This window comes from Strix uralensis, chromosome 1, assembly GCF_047716275.1.
Source record: "Strix uralensis isolate ZFMK-TIS-50842 chromosome 1, bStrUra1, whole genome shotgun sequence".
Lineage (NCBI taxonomy): Eukaryota > Metazoa > Chordata > Aves > Strigiformes > Strigidae > Strix > Strix uralensis.
Genome location: NC_133972.1, coordinates 83,209,154 through 83,227,125, shown reverse-complemented (window position 1 = coordinate 83,227,125; position 17,972 = coordinate 83,209,154). Strand labels below are relative to the sequence as shown.

The 17,972-nt window shown below is 41.2% G+C and overlaps 1 protein-coding gene across 2 annotated transcripts in view; it reads left to right on the top strand.

Annotated features, from left to right (window-relative positions):
* Positions 1 to 17,972, top strand: part of PHLPP1 (PH domain and leucine rich repeat protein phosphatase 1) — a 143,391-nt gene that overhangs the window by 109,969 nt on the left and 15,450 nt on the right. For both annotated transcript variants that reach the window (XM_074873501.1, XM_074873510.1), the window contains 4 exons: positions 1,561 to 1,656; positions 7,131 to 7,286; positions 16,135 to 16,335; positions 17,343 to 17,505. In XM_074873501.1, coding sequence (XP_074729602.1) covers positions 1,561 to 1,656; positions 7,131 to 7,286; positions 16,135 to 16,335; positions 17,343 to 17,505 — 616 coding nt within the window. The remainder of the gene's footprint in view (positions 1 to 1,560; positions 1,657 to 7,130; positions 7,287 to 16,134; positions 16,336 to 17,342; positions 17,506 to 17,972) is intronic.

Here is a 17,972-nt window from a genome sequence, read left to right as displayed (position 1 = left end):
GCACCAATATGAGACATGTACAGAAGTTCCTTTCTGAATGTCTGTGTCACAAGCCCAGCGTAGGTGACGGTTTGATAGTTTACTCATCAGTTCGGCAGCTCCTGCAGCTCATCGGTGTTCTCCGTGGCCCTGGCTGCTGCAGGGATGTGTGCAGCTGCCATTTGAATGCATCTGTAAATCTCACCTTGAGGGAGGTGGGATGAGGAAAGAAATGGAAAAAGAGGCAGTTTAGTTTGCTTTACAATTTAAGGACTAAATCAGGAAAACACTTTATATATATGCTTAATGTCTGTCTTATTTAAGGAATTACTCATGTGCGTGTTGAAGTGATAATCTCATTCATTAAAAAGCCTGCTTAAGGCACACTTAAGCTGTTGAGGGTGATCATAACAATTAGTGAGTTAACCTAAGCAAGTGGCTTTCAACTTCAAAGTTTCATCAACCATGAGTTACTTGCATTGTGCAAGTAAATGTAACACAGAAGTGTGACTAAAGTGTGATGTATTGAAAGGCATTCTTTGTAAGGCTGTGTTCTCCATTTTAAATGAAATTGGTGCAGAATGCATGATTTTGATCACCCTTTTTGTGCCTCAGTTCAGTGATGGCATTGTAACTAAATGGGTAGGGTGTCTTTAGCTTCTTGGTTTGCTTGGAATTTGGAAAATCGGTTTGAGATTGAAAACGAAGCTATCTGAGAATGAGGGGTTGCTATCGTGTATTTTGGTTAAAGGCTATTGCATGAATAAACTATAGGATACAAATACATGAATGACCATGAGAATTGATTTATGTTCATGCTAAGGGTCCTGTTCCTGAACTTCAAGTCTATGAGTGCCTGAATATTATTTGATGCCCAGTTTTGCATCTGTGTATGCTAACTGAAGTAGGGGCTATGTGAACATACACGCACAAAATCTTTCCTGTGTTCTGTGCTGCTAATTTTTGTCTTTAAGGCAGCATACATGGGTGCCTCGCTGTGCCTAGCTACATGTTTTCAGTGCAATATTTGGAAAAACTTATCTGTAAGAACTTATTTTTTAGAGGGGTTAGCTTCTGTGAAGACAAATACTAGAAAAGCAAAATGCTTTAACTTCAGAGATTACAAAAAAATAAAAGATTTTGCTCTATTCAGTGAGATAGCTGAAGAGTGGTAGAGTGATCCCCCATAAATTTAATTCTGAAACCCAAAGAGGTGTACACACCGTGTAGGGTGTGAATCTCTTCTGAGGAGCATCTCACAAATTTTATTTTTCATGGAGAGACTTCTTCATCATTGATACTCTGATGCTCTTAATACTTCTTCCCCAACAATTTGGAAGCAGCATTATTTTCTTAGTGGCTGTACATCTAGGGAGATGATAATGCTGTTAGTTTTTTTGCCCCCTTGCTCAGGACCTTACTGCACTTAGAGAAGGAGGGGTGATACAGTCTCATAGGAAACATACTATCAAGCAGATTTATTTCATGCAGGTATCTGTATCTCTCTTGCGGCTGTATTCTTAATAGCCTTTGCATCTTGATTATCGTTTAGTTCTTTAGCTCTTTGTTCTTTATTCATAGAAATCACCTGGAAAACCTGCCTGAGTGGGTATGTGACAGCAGGAAACTGGAAGTGTTGGATGTTGGCCACAATCAGATACGTGAGCTGCCTGCCCGGTGAGTCTTGCAGACCAGTTGCACAATGTGGAACAGGATAAGCAATTCAGAAATAATTGCTGATTCAGTGTTTAGCTTGTTTCAGTGACTGTCAAGCTTGTTTTATCTCTTGTTTGATTTTATTTTTACCATGTGGGGTGTCGTCATGCCTCAAGCTTCCACCCAGCCTTTCTTCTTTTACTTTCATGCAGAGAAAGCAGTGCCTTTGAACTCCAGTTGGAAGTTTTGAAGCTGTTCATGTGGCTGTTCAGGCAGGAAAGCCCTTCATTTTTAATACTGAATATTAAATATTTACAGCTATAACTTTGCATGACACTTTAGAGATACAGATCTTGTAACTTAGTTTCAGTGGTGCCTAGAGACACCAGTTCACAACCCCTTTTCAGTGAAAAAGTGTTGAGAGGAGAATGTAAAAGCCTCATTAAGCTAGCAGACTCCTGCAAGTAGAGCGATTGCCTTCACTACAAGGCTCTCTTTTCCAGGAGTCTAAACTTAAAATTGATAAATACAAATGATAGGAAAACAGGTGAACAGGAAGGAAAACAGGAGTTGAGTTTAAATAATGACTAGCTCTTACTAGTTGTTTTTCCTAGAGACACCTGTACCAGGTGAGTATACTGGTCAGGTGCTGGTATGGATAATTTTTAAGTCCCTGACTTTTCTGGAAGAGAGCTGTCACTCTTGGCTGCTCTGTACGCTCCAAAAGAGATGTTGTGAAAGAGGGAGAACATACTAGGCACAAAGGGTGAAATTGCGTGGGGATGTGCAGAGCTATTGAAGATTGTAGACAGCTATTATATGCCGAGCTATTAAATATTTTACTTACAGAGCTGTACAGCATGAAAGAGCATCAGAAACCAAAAAGGATAGTTTTGTCTGGGTCAGATGAATGTGCAATATGGTGTAAACTGGCAGTTCTACTGTCAGAAACGGAAAGAGAATAGATTTCAGAAATGTGGACAGAAAAGGATGTGAGGAGATTTACCAAGCAAACGTAACAGGCTAATGTGCAGACTATTAATCCCTCTTTTTTCACCCAAAGTGAAACTGTGCCTGCTCAGAAGGTGGGGGCAACAAAAGTTCATTTGTGCTTCCTAACGGCAAGGCATACCGGATATCTTTGGGAGATTAATCATTAGCTGAAATTAGGTACAGTCAACATCCCACTTGTCTCTCCTGCCATCTTATCATTAACTCCAGGAAATAATTTATCTTTGAAAGCTCTTCTTTGTAGTAGATAGTCTAGGTAGTTTAGCTCCTAATAAGTCAGCTCAGTTTTAAGGCCCAGTTCAAAACACAGGCTTTGAATGTCTGTTAAACTTTGGGAAATTTGGGTCTGGATTCAAATGCGAATGACTCGGGCACATAGACCTGCTGTTAAGTATGAGTTAAATACTGGTGCCCAGTAAGTGTGTTCATGTGCACCACTGTGTGCTTTTCCTTCTACATGGAATAGCACTCTGAAAACCTGTGGAATGAGCAGGACTCTCTTAGGAGGGTGCTTGCAACTCTAACCACAAACGTTCAAGACTTGACTGACCATCAGTTTCCTGGAAGGCTGAAGGTTGCATCTAATCTTTAATAACAAGACTAGTTGTATTGAGGGAATCCAGCCTCCTCATCCAGAAGACAGAGACTGGGAGAATGACCCCCCGCATTCCAGGAGGAGATAGTCAGTGACCTACTGCATCACATAGACATACACAGGTCTATGGGACAGGATGGGATACACCCGAGGGTGCTGAAGGAGCTGGCTGGGGTGCTCGCCAAGCCGCTTTCCATCATTTACCAGCAGTCCTGGCTGACCGGGGAGGTCCCTTCAGATTGGAAACTGGCCAATGTGACACCCATCTATAAGAAGGGTCGGAAGGATGATCCGGGAAATTTCAGGCCTGTCAGCTTGACTTCAGTGCCCCGGAAGCTGATGGAGCAGCTCATCCTGAGTACCATCACACAACACATGTGGGACAAGCAGATGATCAGGCCCGGTCAGCATGGGTTTATGAAAGGCAGGTCCTGCTTGACAAACCTGATCTCCTTCTATGACAGGGTGACCTGCTTCTTGGATTAGGGAAAGGCTGTGGATGTTGTCTACCTTGACTTCAGTAAGGCCTTTGACACCATTTCCCACAGCATTCTCCTGGCAAAACTGGCTGCTCGAGGCTTGGATGATCGCACGCTTTGCTGGGTAAAGGACTGGCTGGATGGCCAGGCCCAAAGAGTTGTGGTGAATGGAGTTAAATCCAGTTGGTGGCCAGTCATGAGTGGTGTCCCCCAGGGCTTGGTTTTGGGGCCACTCCTGTTTAACATCTTTATTGATGATCTAGACGAGGGGATCGAGTGCACCCTCAGTAGGTTTGCAGATGACACCAAGTTGGGTGGGAGTGTTGATCTGCTCGAGGGTAGGGAGGCTCTGCAGAGAGACCTGGACAGGCTGGAGCAATGGGCTAAGGCCAACTGTATGAGTTCCAATAAGGCCAAATGCCGGGTGCTGCACTTGGGCCACAACAACCCCCAGCAGCGCTACAGGCTCGGGGAGGAGTGACTGGAGAGCTGCCAGTCAGAGAGGGACCTGGGGGTGTTGATTGACAGCCGGCTGAACATGAGCCAGCAGTGTGCCCAGGTGGCCAAGAAGGCCAATGGCATCCTGGCCTGTATCAGAAATAGCGTGGCCAGCAGGGACAGGGAAGTGATCTTACCCCTGTACTCGGCACTGGTGAGGCCGCACCTCGATGACTGTGTTCAGTTTTGGGCCCCTCACTACAAAAAGGACATTGAATGACTCGAGCGTGTCCAGAGAAGGGCAACGAAGCTGGTGAAGGGTCTGGAGCACATGTCGTACGAGGAGCGGCTGAGGGAACTGGGCTTGTTTAGTCTGGAGAAGAGGAGGCTGAGGGGAGACCTCATTGCCCTCTACAGCTCCCTGAAAGGAGGTTGCAGAGAGCTGGGGATGAGTCTCTTTAACCAAGTAATAAGGGATAGGACAAGAGGTAATGACCTCAAGTTGCGCCAGGGAAGGTTTAGACTGGATATGAGGAAGTATTTCTTTACAGAACGGGTTGTTAGGCGTTGGAATGGGCTGCCCAGGGAGGCGGTGGAGTCCCCATCCCTGGAGGTGTTTAAGAGTAGAGTCGACATAGCACTGAGGGATCTGGTGTAGTTGGGAACCATCAATGTTAGGTTAATGGTTGGACTAGGTGATCTTCAAGGTCTTTTCCAACCTAGACGATTCTGTGATAATCTAAACAAACTAGAGTTGATGCTATGTGTGTTTGCCTCTTGAAACAGAAAAACAATCCTTGAAGACAAAGAGTTGAAGCAGTTGGGATAGAAGACTGTGTACTAATGTTTGTGTCTCAAAGAAAATGGGAACGATGTACGTTTGGCTATAATGCAGCCATTTCTGCTTTGAAAAATAACAAAAAGGGTACTTAGCTATGCAGGACAATTCATTGTCATAAAACTGATGTTGCCAAAGATTCCCCAAAGAAAAGGAAAATGCTTCAATTAAGAGTTGCCAAAATGACTTTGCTGCTACCAGTGAACAGATGTCTGTATGTATTTTTGTACCTTTTTTTGTATGTTTTTTAGAAAGATCTATTTGTATTCAACATTGTGTTCTCCTGAACCGTTGCTTACTGAAGAAATTGATTGAAGCTTTGCACCAAACCATGTTTTCTTAGAAGATGCTGAGCAATGTGATTGTCCTTAGAATTTTTTGATCCCATCAGTGCTTCCAGTGGGAGTTTGGCAAGTGAGGAAGCTGCCCATAGAGAAGAGCAGTCCCAGCGTCATGGTTCCCCACCCAGCTTGGGAACTAGGTATCCCGGGCTCATCAGGAGCTTGCTTAGTTAAATGTTGGTGGCCAGTCTTTGTTCAGACAGCCCAGTTCCTTTGGTGCTTTTGTAACTTGGAAAGTAAGACAAAACAATAAAAAACCCCCAAAACCCAAACACAAAGACTTACGCAGTTTTTCTGAATTATTTATAAAATCTGTTTTCATGAAAAAGCTAATTGCTAAAGTTTTTGCCATGATTTGAACTTTTTTTATGTTAAAACGGCACTGCCCCCACCCATCCAAAAAAAAACCCAAAGTGATAAATTTTTTTGGAGACATTGTCAACCAGTGCTGCTTTTTCATGGGTTTGGTGTTGATGCTAGCCAGTCTTGATTAGGAAAGGAGATAGAATAGAAAGGCAAATCCATAACTGAGAGATATTTTCAAGTAAAAGCGGAGTGAAACAAAAATGGTTAAATGGTGAAAACATAATAGATAAGCTTATCACTGTATGGTAAGTCTTTTCACCCTGTGTTGAGCCTTCTGGAATGATATGCCTGGCTGTTGACCTGTATCCATGGTCATAACGCAGACAATCCAGCCAACTGAGATAACTGTTAACACTGGCACACAGATACAGAATATGACTGTATCTGTCAAGGGGAAAATACTCAGCATACTTCATTGATTATTTTGGCACAATAATCTGATGACCTGATGTAGGGAAGGGACAGGGAGGCTCTTTATGTATATTTGGGTCATTGTAACAGAGGGAAGAAGATTTTTGCTTTAATGCTGAGTAATTTGAGAGTCTTTGATTGAAACAGGTCAGCATGATGCCCGGGCTCGCCAGATTAAACAGTACGGTAGCAGGAATGTAAGACAGGTGGCAGATGAAGAATAATCTTTTTTTCTTAATTTGCTGAAAGTGGTTCCTGTTCAAAATTGAGAGTTGCTCCATTTTTGAGGTCTTTAGGTGCAGATTTTAAACTCCTTATGTGTTTTACTGTAAATTTTAGCTTTACTATTTGATCAGAACACCTGTTTGTTCTTGTCTCTTTACATTGCTCTCTTCTCCCCTTCCCTTCTCCCCCAGCCCCCCAAAAAATGGAGCAGGGGGATGGGACTCCATGTCATCTATCGCTTGTAACAGCTCAAGAAAGTAAAGCCGATTTAGATAAATTTCATTTGCTGTAGAACTGGAAAGGAGGCTTTATGTTAGTCTGGTATTAACAGAAAAGGAAAATGGGAGGGTGGGGAATTGCATTGGATTATGAGTCAGCACATGATGAATAGAGCACTATGAAGCTTGTGGGGTGACTGGTGATTTCACCCACACTTCTGAAGTTCTTCCATTAACTAGGGGGATCCCACATGTGCAGTTTTCTGCAGCCATTGTTAGCAATTACCTCCTTCACTGTCATGCTTCTATATTCATGTTTTATACAGTGCAATAAGATAACCCTCTCTCACTAGTTTCACTCCTGAATCATCCTTCCCTGTCTCTGAACAACCTTTTCAAGAAGTTGGTGGAGAGTGGGAAGACATTCTTGGATCTGTGCGTAATTAATACCATGTCTGCTAATCAGTTGACTGAATCACTTTCTTGTAATAAACTGCGATAGCGCACCTAAATTCTCAAAGCAACTCTTTGGTTTAGATTTTTCTCATTTTTGGTTTTTTTATTTCCCTCAAGGTTGTTTTACAATAGCAGCTTGCGTAAGCTGCTGGCAGGACATAACATGTTAGGAAGGCTACCAGATCGGCTCGAGCGAACACAAGTGGAAGTCCTGGACGTGCAACACAACCAGCTTCTTGAACTGCCATCTAACTTGCTTTTGAAGGCAGACAGGTAAATATAAAGAAATCTGATCTTGACTTACGTGTGAGGAACCTTGCTTTGTGTGTTACTTCCTAGCTGAAAGGGTAATCTGAGGTTCCCCTAATTTGTAAGTTGCCAAGCCTTGTGTGGTAAGAACAGATGTCCACCCAACTCACCAAAACACATTCTTTTTATTCTGGTTTTGTTGCCTTATATGGTTGCTTCTTTTTCCCCACCAAGCTCCTGCTGAACACCTACTTCTTGAAATCTAGCTGTAAAATGAAGCACATGCTATTTTCTACTACATACACTGAGATGGGTTAGTTGGCAGTTTCTTTAAATAGATATTTCTTAGGCTTGTTTGATGGAGTGTGAAAGCTTTTTTTCCCCTTCAGTCAGAGGCTAGAGCTTATTTATACCTGTCAAACAAAACAAAATCTGTGCATAAGGCTGTCAGAATAGCTCAGTTATTCCTCTGTCCTTGCTTTGTGAATTTCTTGTATGCTTTTCAAATGTTTGTCACTGATTTAGCTGGTGTCACCACTTGATCTGCTTTCTGGATTTTTTTATTTTTATGCTTTAGTCTCAGAGTCTTCATAATCTTTCTTCCTGGGTATGAACATATCCTGTAAAGTAGCTGTGATTGGTAGCATAGTCTGGGGATGGTGGATGGGCTTGCCCTGCTTGGTGTCAACATTCCTTGCACCTCTGCACTTCCACATATAGTAATGGGATTTCTGAGGGCTCAACTCATGCATAATTTAACAGACAGTGCGATTGTGTGCTGTGGGGTTTTATTTCTTATCCTTGCTGTGCCAAAAGGAACACATAGCTCCTGGGTTTCTTGAGAGGTGAAGCAAAAGTAGTGGTGATCTCACTGTCGCAGCTCCTCACCCAATTAAGAATACTGCAGACCTCCTAGTTTTATACTGTTGTTCATTCTACCATGAACCTCTCGTTAAATTTCCTGGGATTCACAGCACTGGGAGTTGGAGAATTAGGTTGGTGGTTGAGATAGTTTCTAAATAAACTCCTGAGTTACTCTTGAACAGTGTTCTGAGGAATTTATCATTCATGTTAAAAATTATCTTTCAAAAGGTAAACTTTAGTAGGACAGGCTTTTGGTTCTGGAAACCAATACGGCATTTCAACTTTGATTTGCTTTAAAGAACCTTTAAAGTAATTAAATAATTTTTTTACTTAGATTTTTTTTTTTTTGAACCACACTATTACATACCTGTCCACATTCAAGCCTGTGTAGGGCTATGACCTTTGGAATAAATTACCAGCAAAGTTATTCTGATGTTCATTACTGCTTCAGTTGAGACTTTACATAAAAGTGCAGTCAAACCATTGAAACTTAGTGATGTTACTACTGTAATAATTGAGATTATCTGGCACATTTCTGTTTAAAAATGGTAAGATTCATAGCCGGTTCATGTGGCAAGGATGTTTCACATCAGCAGCTGTAATTGTCTTGTGGATGACTTCTCAAACTATTGTACATTAGAGATTGTATGAACTTCAGAAATGACACCTTGTAAAAAGCTTTTTTTACAGGAAGTTGCAAAATTAGGTTAACAAACCTATGCTATTTACAGGTCCCAAGTTGAAATTCCTATCTGTTAACTTGGAAGGGAAAGAAACTTTTAAGTAAGTTTCAGAAAGCTACTGGCATCTTTGAAAGCAAAGAGATAAACAATTTTGTAAAATTTCTGTGAAAAACAGGTTGTAGGTCTAGGATGTAGATTAGTGCGATTTTAGCAGTGAGAGAGAACCTGAATTTTTTAGTATTGCAGCTCGTCTTTTTAAAATGAGCTACAAAACTGTAGACAGCTTTTCATTATTTTTTTGGGGGGGGATGACAAAATGAACAAGTACAGGCTAAAACCAGGGTTAGGGATAGATTCCCGGAAGTTTGATAAAAGTGTGCTGAGAAGAGGCAGAGTTAAAAAATATATTGAATAACAGTATTAAATGGCTGATTCAGGCTTGGGGATTTTTTACCCCACTGCAGCTTTGATGTTCTGCAGCTTTCATGTTCTGCAGCTTTCGAGCTGTACAGGACACGTGTTTTCAAAATCTTCTACTGGTATTAACAAAGTCAGGAACTGTTGCAGGAGATGAACAGAGTTTACCCATTCTGGCATCTCATCACTGCTGCAGCCTCTCTTGCTTGTGATGTTAATAGAAGTATTTGGCTATGCTGGGGTTTTCCCCCTTATTCCTTACCCCTTTAGTGGTTTAGATGACTTGGGTTGCAAACGGCTTGTCCATGCTGGTACTCTTGCAACTGCTGCAAAAGTGAAAACCATGAAGGAAAACATCAGTGCAGATCAGTGCGCAAGGTCCGAGTTTTAAGTTTGGAATTTCCTACAGGAAGCATCTTTATTTTGTTTTCAAATGTTTGCATCTGTCAGCAGCTAAGTGTCAACAGAAATGGATCTGGGCCAGGGAAAGGTGTTCAGGGGTTTGTTTAAAAAAGGTAAAATGCTTCTCTTCTCCAAGCATTCCCTGGGAAGCACAATCTGTACTGCCAGACATGCCAAGAGAACTGAGTTTCCTGAGTGGTCTGCTATGGTCTCTACCCAGCATGTAATGTTGGACAAATCACTTTACCTTACAGCACCTTTATCTCTCCATAAAATGACTTACCTTTTGCAGCCTTGAAAGATTAGTTTATTTTTTTGGAAAGGTACTCAGGTCTTTGCAACTGACAGATGTTATCTTGTCTGACTATGAAGTCTCATGCTGTGAATTATAAACACTTTCTCAAAGAAGTGGGTGTGAAGTGCCTTGATCGAACTTTAGCACAAGCACTGGTGGGCTTTGACATCTAGAACATCTGAGGAAGGGAGGGAAATCTACATTGGTGCACAAAGAGAATATCACTTTCACCAAAAAAAAGAGGAAAAAATACTGGAAAAACCTCTGTTCTCTTCATAGAAGGATCAACAAACGTTGCTTCTCTGCCTTAATCCTTCAAAAACCAATGTAAAGGTGTCTTTCTCTGTTGAAGAGTATAATTTAGGGATATTTTGTTTGCTGGTTTTTAAATAATTTTCTATTTTAAATTGTTACTTGAGGAGAAATTGAAGACTAGCCTATGAAACATTCCTCTGACCAAGACAGAACTTGGTTCTGTTTATTGTACTGAAAGTATGCACATCTTGATCCTGTTAGCAAGGATTTCTCCTGTAGGGTGGGGATTTTCTTGGCAAGATGAGTGCCACAGAGGCAGCCAGATAATCTCTTCATTTCTCATTACCAGATGCTGCAAAAACAGAGAATTCATGCGAGTGCTACGGCTGATAGGGAATATACTTCCAAGCTGAGACCTGAACCTTTTTCCGTGCACCTGCATTCCTGCAGCCTTTCCTTTCTATCCACTGCTTCATCTGCTGCAGTGCCTTTCCCACTCTGTCCGATTCTCGTACAGGCTTTTTACTGTCTTCCTTGACCAGCTTGCAGCAAACTGCTGTCTAATGGCATGAAGACTGTTGTACAAAATGCTCTTTAGATAAGATGAGCAAGCATTCAAGAGCTTTTAGCTGGGTGTGATAGAAAAGCAGTGGCAGTGGTCAGGGGGGGTTAAAAATGGGGACACAGTGGTGAAGGATGAGCATTTGCATCTTGCCTAAGCTTTCTTTCCTGTTAGGGTGAATGTTTTCAGTATAAACCCTTAAAACAGCCATCGTAGTGTTTAAAGCAGCTGTATGGTGAAGATGTGTAGCTATGATGTGCACAGCTTAAAACTTTAGTTTTGTTTTCTAGTATCTGGTAGCAGCCAGCTGTGGTAGCTAAGCCAGTGTCAGCTATTCAGAGCCCGACTAGGCTCTAGTCTGCATGATTCTTGTTTTCAGCTTTGTTCAGCTGTTCTTATCTGTTCTGAATTTTCTGTTTGTTTGTTTTCATTTGATTTATTTCATTTTGGGTTTTTTCTTTTTTTTTGCTTGAGTTCTGGAAGGTGACCCAGTTAAACTTGTGTGGTATTTGCCATTTCCACCCACTGTGGCTGCTTCTTTTTGATGCAAATATTCAGTCTTGTCCTGGATGCAGGGGAAGTGAGGGAGGTAACAAAGTCAAATGAATGCAAAGAGCTATTTGAGTGTTTGATGCACATACTTTTGCTGCAGAAATGCTTAGCTGCATTTGTTTCTTTGCTGGCAGGTTAGGGTTTCCAAACTGATATATTAGAAGCTGGGGAAATCCCACTTAATGAAACAGCTAAAGATAAGTTAGAAAGTAAGAGTTTAGAAAGGACACAGCAGCAGTTAAGTGGCTTTTTTGGCAGTCCATCAACAGGAAGGGGATTCACTTGAATGCTTCCGCCCTTTCATTTTTTAATTTTTTTTTTTTATTTTAAGGGAGAAGAAATACCCTCTTTTGCATGGGCTGGCAAAACTGCCTTATTTTTTTTTTAATCCTTTCTTTTTTCCCCCCAGTCACACTTAGCTTTCAGAATTGTTCCTCACACACCTGCTACCACAACCATAAATTATTTTAGGATTAAGCAATCAGAGATTGAGGGCATGTCTCTGCAGAAGGGACTGAAGAAGAAATTTTGTATTTTGATTGCTCTGTGCTGATGGAGATCTTGGGGCACAGGCCAAACTGGAGATCTTGATTTCTTTGCATACACTCTTGCAGCTGCAGTATTCTTTCCAACTCTTATCAGTACTTCCAAGCTAAGCACAGTGGTTTTGATTTGCTGCTCCTTCACCATTGGATGCAATTGTCTGTGTCACTTCTTTTAATGTTGAACATTCCTAAGCTTTTTGGAGAACTTACATTTTTTCAGTGGTGGCTGTGTCTTACCAGCAAGCCAAGTTTGCCAAACTATCTCAGAAGACAGTGACGAATTGGGAGATGCTGTATTCTTACAATTGTCTGTATTCAGCTTTTGTGTGTGCTAGAGGGAGGCATTGGTGTTAAAAAAATTCCAAACCTTTTGCAATTTTCAGTAGAAGATTTTCTTCCTCTGCAATTGGAAGTTCAAATTGAGACCAGAATCCTCTGGGTTTAAATAGGGAATGCATGTGACTGTATATTAGGTCTGTTTTGTTGATTAGATCCATGTCCTTGATTCTAGCCTATTCTTTGGGACAGTCTTTTTTTCTATTTTGTCTCCTGGATAAGTTAAATCCAGCAAGCGATTTTACTTTAAAACCCCATAAAACCAAAGGTGACCTATTCCGGCTGGAGATCAATGTTTATATTATTACCCCAGAGGAGAATTTGCACCTTGTCAAGCTGTAGAATTCTGGCATCTTCCTGCCAGCGCCTTCGTTTCTTTCTTAATCTCCAACACTCTTTTAGTACTTGTTAATTCATGCTCTCCTCGCTATATTATACTCTGGTATGTGCGCAGGCTGCTGAATTCAGGTTTTTGTAGTGATGCTGTACTTTTTTCATGAGCTTGTGGTATAGTGTGTGGGTGAAATTGGAAAGGGAAACAATTAATTTTGGACTGAGCTTTAATACTTGACGTTCTGCTTCCATCTGATAAGCAGTATGAGTGGGATATCTTCAGGGAACATGAATCAATTAAAGTCCATGCACAACAGAGATGGGAACAGTTGTGCCCAAGTAAATTTCCACTCCTCTGGAGGGCATTTTTAAGATGTGCCTTCTAAGGTAGCAGCTGGCACATTGCATGAGGATGAAGAAAGAGGGGAGTGGAAGTAACCTGGAGAAGGACTTCTGTGTTAAATCAGTGTGAGGAAAAACCTGATGGACAAGTACACATTTGGGTTTTGTTGTGGGGGTTTTTTTGACATAAAATTGTAGCACAAAATTGACAAAGCTTTGGCAGTAGCAATCTGCTGGTTTGCTGGTTCATTCCGTTCTATGCCCAAAGAATAGTATCCTTTTTCTTTTTTTTTTTTTTTTTTAAGTCCAGAGAATATCTTGAAAGAATGGTCATTTTGGAATGTTTTTATCATTTTAATGTTACAGCTAGTCAAAAAGAACATGTAAAGAAGCAGCGTACTCTTTTCTTAAAAGTTAACAATTCTAATGATGCCAGCTACAGACGGAGATTAGTAGTGACTATCCTGAACCTGACTGTTGAGTGCTACCCAGCTATGAGTTGTTACGTATGGGGTAGGTGAGATACCCTGCTACCACAAGGTTCCCATTCTAGGCTGTTGGCATGATTTTGCTTAGCCACCTAAACCTTGCTCACATCAAGGCACTAAACTGTAGGTCAGGATGATGGGGATTTACTTCCAACACTGTCATATCACTCTCTGGAAGATTTGGCAGAATGGTGAGAGGGTACAGAGCAACAGCTCTCCTTTCTCCTTTCCCCATTGGGGAATGCATCAAAACCTATTTTTGGGAGGAATATGCAGATTCTGGCCACTTTTAATACCAGTGAGGGAACAGCTTGAAATTTCTTGTTGTATTCACCAATGTTGAAAGTTTATTAAAAACATGGAAAAGCTTTTGTTTAATTCATTTTTTTCTTTTGAATTTAAAATTGATTCAGTATAGTAGACTCTCTTAAATTTCAGCTTTATCAGAGCAACATACCTTTACTTACTCAAAGTTTTCAGCAGTGTTTTGGGCTAGCTGTACTGGAGCGAATTTACGTTCTTCTGAACTTCATAGCCATAGGATGCCCTCTAGGATTGCGTTTGGCTCCCTTTGCTTATTAAAAGAAAGTACCTGTGAAGCACTCCAGGTTATTCTGCTGCAGCTTGCAAGAACATAAGTAAAATACACGTTCCTCTTCAGGGTAGTGGAGCATGCCCTTTCTTGGGGGATGCTTTGCTGCCACCTCCTCATGCCCATTCCTGTGAAAACTCGCTTTTCCCAGCCGCCTTAAACTTTTTTATTAGTTAAGCCTTTCCAGGCTGAGCTGAAGACAACTGTGGTACAAAAGATATTGTGGCTTTAATGTTAATCGAAGTGCTCTTTTTGTGGACAGAGAAGACTACCATGCGTATTAGATTGAAGCTGCCAAAGTAATAGTTGCCTATACTTTAGCAATAGGTGTGCTTGTTGGTGTTTAATTAAATACAGGAACCGTTGATGGGGTATGCTTCAGTTTAGTAATCCAACTTTGAATAAGCTTAATATATTTTTAGTTTATAACTAAAGGGTGAAATTGAGCAGGATCTTTTTAGAATAAATAAATAAAACCCTTTCAGCTGCTTATTCCCTTCCCTAGTATTAATCCTCCCTCTCCTCCCTTCCTCCTCTGGAGTTTTACCACCCTCATGAATAATGAATGAGCCTGAGGATTAAACTGTGTTTCTTCAAAGTGGACTCCTCTGTCTGTGTAAAACAGCTAACCTAGTTTCAGTTCTGTGCAGTGCTGAGAGATTTTTGCTTCTAATGGAAATAGTAGGTTTTTTAATCCTTTGGCATTCCACGTGACTCCTCTGTAGCATGTCTGACCCTTATTTGCTGCTGAGCAAGTTTCAACCAGCTGCAACTCTTGCAAATCCATTTCATTCATTAATAGACCTTAAAGGTCAGTGTGGATTCCTGCATGCATGGGAGAAGCTATCAATATTTTATCATATTAAATCGATGACAGGAGAGCACCTACCTTTTGTGTCCTGATGGGTGGCCTTATGGGCTTCAGCCAGCTCATTTGAGTCTTGTTTCTTGAATGAGGCTTGCCCATTGCAGCTGCCCATTCCCGTTAGTTGGTAGGAGCAGTACAGCCTGGTTTGAACACAGTCACTGCAGACTGGCAGGCACACACTTACTTTTGTACTGCAAGTTCCCTTAAGGCAGCCTTTTCTGAGAAGGGGAGGAAGGAAGCTAGAGGTCTTATTTCTGTTGAAAAGGCATGGTCATGCCAGAGGTGGTTACCAAAGGATAAATAGCCTTATTTTTCCACTTCTTTGGAATTGCTTGTGTGAATTCTAGCCCTCAAGATGTCTACAGTGTGTATTCTTCCAGTGTTGCTGTGATCACCAAACTCCCCTAAAGAAACAGCAGTCCTCTGCCCACAGAACTTGATTGGCAGGAGCGGGCAGTGACTACCTCAACAGGTCTTTTTCCCATCCTGGAAAAAGTCCTTTGAGGGAGAAATAATAATTCATTTCTGTGCTTCTTCAGTCCTTGCTGCTTGTGATGGGACTGCAGAAAATATTGACAAGGGCTTCTGCTACTTCAAGGATTAAGGGAAGGGCACTCAGGAACTATGTAGAGATCTGGCTGTCTTGCTGCATACATCAGCAAGCAAGTATGTAACTTTTTAAATTTAATTTACTATTTGCACTTTCTCTCTTTAAAATCTAAAAGGCAAATTACTGCTTGGTCTCAGTTTGGGGTTTGGTTTTTTTTTTTTGATTGGTGCATCTTTAGTTATCCAGATATTCAAAGGCTACTTTTTCATATTTTGTAGTTACTTTTAGGCCTGAAGGTTTAAACAAAATACTGTCTGCACCCTAGCCAGCATTTAAAATAATGAAAAATTGTCTGGCTTTTTTACCAATGACTTCTTTTAGTCACTTGAAGGGCAGCTTTACTCTCATGGTTCATTGATGATGACTTCTGAATTCATTTTTATGTGGAATGAATATGGAAATGATGTGGTTTGTTATTGCTCTTACCTGTAGGTACATCTGTAGTAATGTTGGAAGTACTGAGGTCTTGATAAGGGGGTAGAGGCATTTTGACATACTGATTTTGCTGATGTTCTGTTTGTACAAATGTGTTCATGTGAAAACATGATCAGACATTTTGTTCATATAATGCTAGACTTTTGGCCTTCCTATCTGTTGTTGTGAACCTGTTGCCATTGACCTTTGCTTTATAACTATCTTAACTCTTAAAAATAGAGATTTTATGTATACTTCTAGACAAAACCTTCAGAATGTTTCACTGAACTCCCTTATGCAACTTCTCTTTGCAGCCTGAGATTTCTTAATGCCTCTGCCAACAAACTGGAAATGCTTCCTTCAGCCACTCTTTCTGAAGAAACCCATAGCATCTTGCAGGAGTTGTATTTGACCAATAACAACCTCACCGATAAATGCGTACCCTTGTTAACAGGCCATCCACACTTGAAAATCTTGCACATGGCTTACAATCGCCTACAGAGCTTCCCTGCGAGGTAAGTAACAAGTTTTACTGCCTCTGGCCCACTGGTGAGCGGGCATCATGAAACATTTTCACAACGAGAATTAAATTGCACAGAAATGTGGTGGCACAGGTTGTATTTTGAATGTAGTGATACTTCAGTGGGTGAATTCACCTGCTATGCCCTCTTGCACGTTGCTGCCCTCTCTTGCATTACACAGACAAGTGAGTGCTACATGTCAGTTGGTGTGTTTTGATTGCACTTGAAACTTTTCAACTGGACTAATGCAGCATGACCATGATATGATTTGAAGCCAAGCAAGGAAGTCTTCTGTTTTCCCTGGCTTGGTCACTTTGCTTACACCTGGCGGGCTTCTCCTTACAAGAGATTTGTGAGCATAGCAGTCTGGTAATGTCCTCTGGAAGTGCACTAAACTCCACTAGGCAAAAAACCTCTCACTCCAGAAGGAGATTCTGCCTTGGCAGCAATTTCTGTGCTTTCAATTCACTCTATTTTAATCAGAAATCTTTCAAGTGTAAGATATGCTCTAAAGCTGATGGGGTACAACCTTGGAAAAGAGATGCCAATAAATAAAGGAAGAGACATCTCTGTCCTTGTGTGATGTTCTGAGCAGCTGGGCTTCAACAGCAAAGGGGGATGGAGGGAAATAAATTAGGGGGAAGGGCTGAATGGGATGCCAGAAGGTGGAGGGGAAAATCTGGGATGAAGTGAAAAACTAGGGTTGAAAGAAAGGAGAAGAAAGGAGTTAAAAGGGTGAAAGTGAGCTGGTGAGCAGGGGGAATGTAGGCAAAATAAGTAATTTGAAAGGTAGCATTAACAAAACATTGACAGAAGCAGCACATGTTTTGTTCCACAACTGGGTTAGTGACTGATGTGAGGTGACAGGCACTGCTGTGAACAAGGATCAAAGTCTGCAATTTTATTTTCTTAAATAATGAAAAGCACTGCTCTTATCACCACTTCAAAATAAAATATGCATCTCTATTAGAAGAAAAATTCTCAAACTCCTATTTTCATAGCAAAATGGCCAAGCTGGAAGAGTTGGAGGAAATTGATATTAGTGGGAACAAACTGAAAGCCATTCCAACAACCATCATGAACTGCAGACGTATGCATACTGTAATTGCTCACTCTAACTGCATCGAAGTCTTCCCGGAAGTTATGCAGCTTTCTGAAATAAAGGTAAGGAATTAATGTGTTTTGGAAGAAGCAAGTATAATGTGACTTTACCAATTCTGTTCTCCCCTCATGTCTCTCATTGCTACGGGATAGTATATTCTCAGAAATTATGGAGGTGCTTTCTCCTCTGAGGTCATATGCAAAATATTTGCCCCTGTGCTGCCTCAGAGTGCAATGGAAGAAGAGCCTCAAAGTCTGATTTTACACTCACCTTCACTAGATCCTATCTCCTCTGCCATATAAGTGTTAGTTGTCTTCCTGTGACAGTCTGTTACGATAAAACTTCAACATTTGGCAAGAGCTGTGTGTAATTAACTCTTGCTGCCTTGGCAATTGGTTGATTGTGTAGGAATGGACTTTGTTTAGAGTGCGTGTTAAAAACCGCTGAACCTGCAAAATAGGATAGGCCTTGGGGACAGAGATAATTTCCAGGAGCACAGGATTTGGATACTTAGGCAAGCTACTTTAAT